This window comes from Nanorana parkeri, unplaced genomic scaffold, assembly GCF_000935625.1.
Source record: "Nanorana parkeri isolate BGI_ZX_2015 unplaced genomic scaffold, ASM93562v1 scaffold644, whole genome shotgun sequence".
NCBI lineage: Eukaryota > Metazoa > Chordata > Amphibia > Anura > Dicroglossidae > Nanorana > Nanorana parkeri.
Genome location: NW_017306912.1, coordinates 683,539 through 691,627, shown reverse-complemented (window position 1 = coordinate 691,627; position 8,089 = coordinate 683,539). Strand labels below are relative to the sequence as shown.

Here is an 8,089-nt window from a genome sequence, read left to right as displayed (position 1 = left end):
CCCGAAACGATCCTCCGTTCCCCGTTCTTCCTGGTTCTGGGGGAGGATACTGATGGTAGAGGAGCCATAGGCTCCTTCTGCCATCAAACTAAGGTGAAGAGGAGGGGCGTGGCCTGCCGCAGGGCTGTGTGGGTGTCTATGGACGCACAACAGCCACTGCAGGCACAAGCACGCACGGGTGCCTCCACAACAGCCACTTAGCTAATGGAGGCTCCTGTGCAGGGGGCAGTGGGAGAGTGCTGCGAGGAGCCACTAGAAAACAAGGAAGAGAAAAAACAAGGAAGAGAAAACTTTTTAAAGAACAGCATTTTTGTACAAAAGGTGGGCCTCCTAGTTGTGAAGGTAAAAAAAAAAAAAACTTTGAATATCAATGTAATATTGTTCTGCACAATCATGCAAAACTAAAATGGTTGATTTGGTTGCAAAAATAGACCCAAAGGTTAATGCTAAAATGTTTGCATGCAATATGCACAAGATTTGGAACACAACTGCGTGATGTCTACATCTGCTAATAAACTGATCATACACCTTTCAAAAAAAAAAAAAAAAAAAGGACTTCCTTCACATCACATCTTCCAAAAAGGATATTTATAACTATACATTTTTTTTCTTTTAATTCTTGGAAATGGATTTCAATGGCTGCAGAGTAGGGATGCACAGATACTTTTCGAGTACCAGTGGAGATACTTGGAATTTTCACAAGAACTACCAGGGTTGCAGCGGTTGCAGTTGGGACCTGGCTCTGGCGCTCCACCACTGTCCTGAAATCATTAGTCTGTATTGTTTTAGAAAAACTGCCACGTGACAATAAACAAAAATGTATCAGTACTTGTAAGTACTCGGCAAGTATCAGTACTCGCAAAACTGGTATCTGTGCATCCCTTTATTTATATTTATAAAAACAAAATCGTACATTAAAACAGAGATGTACAAACCCCAGGAGCTCTGTGTGCTCCTTAGAAATGACAGCTGCCTCCTATGTTTTGAATTTTTCTCTAGTCTAGACTTGGAGCTCAAAAGTATCGGTACATGTACTCGTACCGAGTACTGTACTTGGTATCTGTGCAACCCTACTGCAGAGGAAGAGCAAAACGCATTAAACTCCACCCAATAGATATGAATGGCAAAAGCCAAGACTAATGGGTTGGGCTTTATTTAAATGATGACTTAAAAGTCCTTGGTTCTAATCTCTGCCAGGGCAATAGCTGCATGGAGTTTGCATGTTCTCCTTGTGCTTGCATAGGTTTCCTCCCACACTAAGACATGTTAGTAGGTTAAATGCCTCCTATCTGAATTGACCCCAGTATGTGTATGTAAGCCTAGGGGATAGAACCCTTAAATTATAAGCTTCTTGAGGACAGCCACAGATACAAATGTACACTATGTAATGCACTGCATAAATTGTTGGATATATAAATGGCTGCTATAAATAATAATTTCTTCCCACTTGAGGATGGCTCAAGTTGAAGTCTGCTGACTGCAGTTCTTGCTACAACTGCCTCATCTCATGTTAACGCAAAACAAGCTCAATGCACAAAGCTAGAACTCCAGAGTAAGCATTACTTTACTTTTTTCTCAGCAGAGTATAGCGAGATTTGACAATTATAGTCAAATGGTTGGAAATAAGGTCATTATCCTTGTGTAAAGATTTGTGAATTATAAAAACTGTTCAAAATCTTTCTTAAACTCAATCATGGTTGCTTCTAAGCAAAGTTTCCCCAACACAATTTTTGACAGTTGGATAAATATGGTCTATGTTCTTTCACATGACAGATTTCACCCATTACACAATTTGCAGCATTGGGTAAAATTCAGCTTAGAGCAGAAATATGGTTTCCCCCCTAAAAAAATATATGAGCTGCAGCTTTTAATTAGTTTTCCAGTGACCACTTGTTGATCCAGTGAAGTCCACCTCATGCAGATTCCTGTGACTGGTCGACAGCACTGCTGCACTGTTACTTATTGCAGAGCTGTCTGGGTCCCTAATGGGATGATGGCTTCTTATTCACCTTTTCAGTGACCACAATTACCGGAAAAGAATTTCAGAAATGCAATTACAAAACAGAAATTTTAAAAAATGCCTTATATTTTCACTTCAAGGTCAACTAAAGAGAAAATATAAGTGTACTAGATGTGCATACAAAACATAAATACACATAAAAAACTGTTATTGATCTATGAATATCATAATTACAGCCAATATACTCTAACATATAGAAAAAAAAAACCCACACATGAAAAATTATCAGACACTAAAAGGCAAAAATGAAGGTTCTCTGCAGCAAAAACACTCCTCACAGCTTACAGAGTTTAGGAGAATGCTGCAACTCACTTGAAATGACCTTTCCATGGTAATTGCGAAGTAATACTCCCTCCTGGGATATCTGCGCTCACAGATGAACACATGGTTACATATCCTGCCCTTTTCTCCTGTCTGTTTCGTAAACAACTTCTTCCCAATCATCTGTGAGGAAATGTCTTTGGCTTCTTCTGGACTAAAACGAGAGATAAATGGAAAATGAAGGAGCGGAGCAAACTGTGAAATAAAACAGACATGTACTGCATCCTTTAGCAGCCTGTCACCTCACTTCAATTTAATTTCTCCCTTCTCCGACAGATGAAAATATGAGCATGATAGAATGTTTTGAGCACATTGTTACCTTCATTAACTGTGCAGCTATGACATTTTCAACCACAGTAGCAAAGCATTTCTGAACTTGCATCTATAAGCATAACACTGAAGTGGTGCAAATGAAATCTGTCTTATTTACCCATGATGGCTGTACTGTACAAGCATTCGTGGAAGCCTAATAGTAATGAAGTGGATGTCTGATTTGTTTGGAAACGTATGCTAGAAAAAAAACAGTGATTTATCACTGCCACACCAACATACTTAAAAGATGGGGGTTTTATTCCATTAATATAAAATCCTTGTTTTACAAATATATATTTAATACAGGGCGCATCCATAACACAGGATTGCCAGAACATTACTTTTCTACATAGCAGAAGATGACTCACTTGCGTGTGTGCATTATAGTATGAGCTATTGATTTGTAGACAAATTATTTTTAACAAAGCAAATAGGACAAAAATAGATTTGATATTTTACCTAAACATAAGAAAAATATGTGCAAAAAGACTGTAGATTTTCTTTAAAGAAAATCCATCACACTAAACATAAGGAACCTGCGATTGCTTCTGGAAATATTAGTTGACGAGCCTCTGGGACACAATGGTGATGTAGCAGTCAGCAGGTTGAACCACAGCAAGATGCGAGCGATGTGTCGATTGTGATGTCCCTCCTTGCCACCTCATCCAGAAAGCACCTTGTATTCATTGAAAATAATACAAGGTGTTCACTGGATGCTGGAGATGCCTAGCAAATAATTCCCTGTGCTCAGTGTGCAGAGGGAGATGATGGCTATTACTGCATGCAGTACAAACTAAAAAACAACCACACACAAAAAAAACATACTTCCTGGAATTCTGCTTGAAGATAAAGAAATACATGCATTGTTTTTTTGAGGACAAACTAGGCTTTCATTTAAGGCGGAACTCTGGGCACAAAAACTTTTTTGATATATTCATTAGCCACAAAAGGGTATAAATCCACTTTGTGTGCACCAAATGCCTTTCCATTATTAAGTGTTATCTTCTAAAAATATCAGTATCATTACTGTGCTGTACATTGCCTGTGCAAAGCAGAGCTGTTGGAGGGGCTCAGAAGCTCCACCCACTACAGGCTGTTTGCAGAGAACTACAGGAGGGGGTGGAGACAAGATCAGTCACCCTGCACAAAGAGAGAGTGGGCAGAAGTGACTGGTCTTATTTACAGGAAGCTCCTACAGAGACAGTTTTCACTGGATTATTGCACAGATCTGAAGACATGTGACTCTTGTATTTAGACAATTTTTGTTTATCCAGCTTTATTCAGCTGTAACAATATTGTCTTGCAAAATATTTTTAATGTAATCTATAGACAAAAACACCCTAGACACTTTGTTGACATTTTTTAGGGTGTATCGCCTACGTTCAAAATCCTCAAAGTGGCTAATATTATGGTGAAGTCAGATCCAATTATTTGAACCATTTATACAGCAGAAATGGTATGTTCTCCCCATGTTTGTGTGGCTTTCTTCTGGATGCTTCTTTCTGCAATTCATTATCTACTAGATGGTAACTGCCTTCTAGTGTTACAGACTGTTTGCAACATAGGAAAGCTCACTGGAGAAAAAAATCTACTAGGGCAGGAACTGATGAGTACTCTTTTAAAAAGAAATGTATGTGTATTGAATGAGATCCTAATAGGTTGGACTTGATGGACTAATGTCTTTATTCAACCTCAAATACTATGTAACTATGTAACTATGAAATTCATAAACAACTGAGCAACATTTTAGTATAACACGAATCTGCATTGGGGAGTTCATGGCTTTAGTTCCCAAAAACAGAATATTAGGTCCCAGTTTTCTATAGTTCACCAAGAATTAGCCCTGGGGAGGCACATTGCCATGTTCTTAACTGGTGGCCTCTTACATTCCCCTACTCCAAAAACTATTTACAATGTCCAGGCAATCCTAGCCGCTGAAGTAAATTTTTTTTTGTGGGGGCCATTACAAGTGCAGATGAGTTGCAACTGGTGCTGGATGCCATTAGTCTATACGCTTGTAACATCCTCCTCAAATATGCACAAATGCATTACAGTAATTAAAGGAGTTACAGAGGGAAGAAAATTGTAGCTTATCAAACTTCAAGCTCATTAAGTGATAACTTACGAATAGACTATCTTCACTCCTCCTTTAAGGCCACCTTCAAAGGTTCCCTTGCCTCGACCACCAGCCAACACTTGTGCTTTAACCACCAAATCCTTAGAACCTTGAAGAAAGAAAAAAAAAAAAAAAATTAGGCAATTTGTATTTTTGAGGATTAATTTAATTATTGAACAACTACAGTTCTCCCGGTCAAGCCACAATCTTAATAGACCTCAACCCTGAATGTTTAGGCTGGGTTCACACCTAGGCGTATTGACTATGCGCGTGCGTCGCGCGTTTTTACCGCGATTCCCGTAAACAAAAACGCGAGACAAACGCCCGTTTCCGAGGGCTACTTGGCTGTATCCCAATGGAAACGCGAGACCAAAACGCCCCAAAGAAGTACATGTACTTCTTTGGGCGTAGGCCGTTTTGTATCGCGTTCGGACGGGCGGAAATACAGCAAGGTGTGAACCAGACCCATTGAATACAATGGGATTTAGATGTTTGAACGTTTTGTAGAGCGTTCGTCGAGCGTTGAATGCGCTACAAAACGTTCAGGTGTGAACCAGGCCTTAAGAAAGTAAAAGTGAGGTTTTGGCTCTCTTAGGAGAACATCTATGTGTGCACAATTATTGGGCAACTATTAGGCTGCGTTCACACCTGACCGATTTGTAGGGCGTTCTACGCTCGACGAACGCTCTACAAAACGGTCAAAAATATAAATTGCATTGTAGTCAATGCCCTCGTTCCCACCTCAACGTATTTCCGCCCGTCCCTGACGCCCTACAAAACGGCCCACGCCTGAAAAGGTCCCGGGACTACTTTGGGCCGTTTTGTAGGGCGTTTTCCATTTGGATACTGCCAAGTAGCCTTTGGGGTCGCGTGACTTTTTACCGCGAATCACGGTGACAGACGCGCATATTACAATACGCCTAGGTGTGAATGGGGCCTTAGTGTGCAGGATTATTATGCAACTAAATGGAAAACAAACATGTTCCCATCTCACTTGTTTATTTTTATCTGCTAAAGTGAAAACAAAACTCAAAATTTACAAATAAACATTTCTGACATTTTCAAAAACAAAATCAGTGACCAATATAGCCCCCTTCTTCTCAATAACAGTCATCAGCCTTCCATCCATGGAGTCTGTCAGTGTCTTCATCTGTTGACGATCAGTTTTTTGTGCAGCAGCAACCACAGCCTCCCAGACACTGTTCATAGAGGTGCACTGTTTTCCTTTACAGTAAATCTCCCGTTTAAGAAGAGCCCACAAGTTCTCAATAGGGTTTATGTCAGGTGAGGAATGGGGCCATGTCATTATTCTTTCATCTTTAAGGCCTGTACTGGCTAGCCACGCAGTGGAGTACTTCGATGCATGCGATGGAGCATTGTCCTCCATAAATATCATGGTCTTCTTGAAAGATGCAGACTTTTTCCTGTACCACTGCTTGCAGAAAGTCTTCTAAACTGGCAGTAGGTTTGGGAGTTGATTTTCAGTCCATCTTCAACCCGAAAAGGTCCAACTAGCTCATCTGTATTAATACCAGCCCGCCAGTACCCCACCTGCACCTTGCTGGCGCCTGAGTCGAAGTGGAGCTCTGTGCCCGTTACTGATCCAGCCACAGGCACATTCATCTGGTCCATCAAGAGTCACCTCTCATCTCATCAGCCCATCAGACCTTGGAAAAATCTGTCCAGATATTTCAAGGCCCAGTCTTTTCAAGAGTGCTGCATCCCTCTGAAAGACTTAACAATTTTTGACTTTTCAGAGTCAGTTAGATCTCTTTTTTGGCCTATTGTGCCTGAGGAAAAGAAGCTGCCTAATTATTATGCACAACTTGATATTGGGTGTTGAATGTGAATGTGTGCAACTGGGATAGATTGGCATATGCCAGGGGCAGGGGGAAGCCATCTTGGGAACCACAGTCCAGAACCTGTGTACTTTTATAGTATGGGTAATATACATACATGCAATTGATTGATATGCCAACCAGTTTGATATTTGATGTGTTGTAAAGGTGTTGGGTTGGTGTCATCTTTGGTTTAGTATTGTTATCTTAATATTGTTGGTTTGCTATGCTACTGTTCCTGCGGTAGTATTCTTTGATTTGTTGTTTTTGTTATTACTGTACTCTTTTCTTTATCAATAATCCAGTTGTGCATGTTTAAATTGCTGGTACTATATATTCTTTTAAACCTACAGTTTATGGTGTGCGTTTCTTAGCTGACCTACCCCTCTGAAACAGTAAGAAGTAGGTGTTGATAAATAATATGGATTTTATTAATATTCATATCAATATTAATATTAGGTTCAAATCACCCCCATTTTTCTTACAGTAAGGTTTGTAGATAGTTATTACTAAACATTTGGAAAGGTGGGTTTGTTGTTATTTTAAAGATATGGGTAAAGGTTCACTTTAAGGGATAAGATAAAATATAATTGTCACCAGGATGGGAAGTGAAAAGGTAGACAGCAAAACAGTAGACCTTTTACCTGCTTTTCAGTGCTGTCTGTGTCCCCCTTGAAGACCTTACCCCAATGCTTGTTCCACTAAATGTGGTGACTAGGACAGATAGTGAGAGAACTTCTCAAATGGACAAAGAAAAAAAAAAAACCTGACAGTGCTTCCCACTTAAACATTCCTTTCCAAAATCTTTACCGCTTCTGTAACAGGATTAAAACAGTGGTCCTACTTAAAGGGGCATTCATTTAGGAGCTAAATCTTTAGTTGGGGTACTTGAATGCATTAACAAAAATGTATCTTATTTGTGCATCACTGTAGCTGTAGATCTTCAAATCACCTATGAATTTGTGCCGTGTTGAGCGTGTTGAAAAGTAGCCACTGAGATTTTAGACCATCAAGAGAGCGAGTTTGAAGCGGTGGCTACTTTACAACACTATGGCGAAGAGAAGATTTGAGGAGCTACAGCTGAGTGATGAACAAATAAGATTTATGTAGTTAGTGTACTTGAATGCATTTTTAAGATTTAACTCCTAACTTTAGTGTCACTTTAAACATTTCAGCCAATCCAGCCTTTAATAAGCAAAGAGTCTCTTTAAGGGTTAGTTTTACTCGTAAGGTTAAAGTTGGGGGGGGGGGATTTAGGGTTATAAATCAACTTACTCAATGCATGCTGATGCTGCTAAATTTGCCAATGCTGCTAAATTTAAGCCCTAAAGGGTTAAAAATGGATTGCAGATCACTGGTACGAGTACACATTTTATTCCACACTTGGTTTCAGCACAAAAATACCGGCATCAAAAACTCCTCCAGCTGTTCTGGTTCCGCCTCCTTTTTTTTTTTGTTACCTCTCTCTTTTATGTCCTCTTC

General features: G+C 39.8%; 1 protein-coding gene across 1 annotated transcript in view; it reads right to left on the bottom strand.

Annotated features, from left to right (window-relative positions):
- SUCLA2 (succinate-CoA ligase ADP-forming beta subunit) overlaps positions 1-8,089 on the bottom strand; it is an 83,506-nt gene that overhangs the window by 51,234 nt on the left and 24,183 nt on the right. The window contains exons 3-4 of the mRNA XM_018563247.1: positions 4,779-4,878; positions 2,333-2,495 (exon numbers count right to left, since the gene is read on the bottom strand). Coding sequence (XP_018418749.1) covers positions 2,333-2,495; positions 4,779-4,878 — 263 coding nt within the window. The remainder of the gene's footprint in view (positions 1-2,332; positions 2,496-4,778; positions 4,879-8,089) is intronic.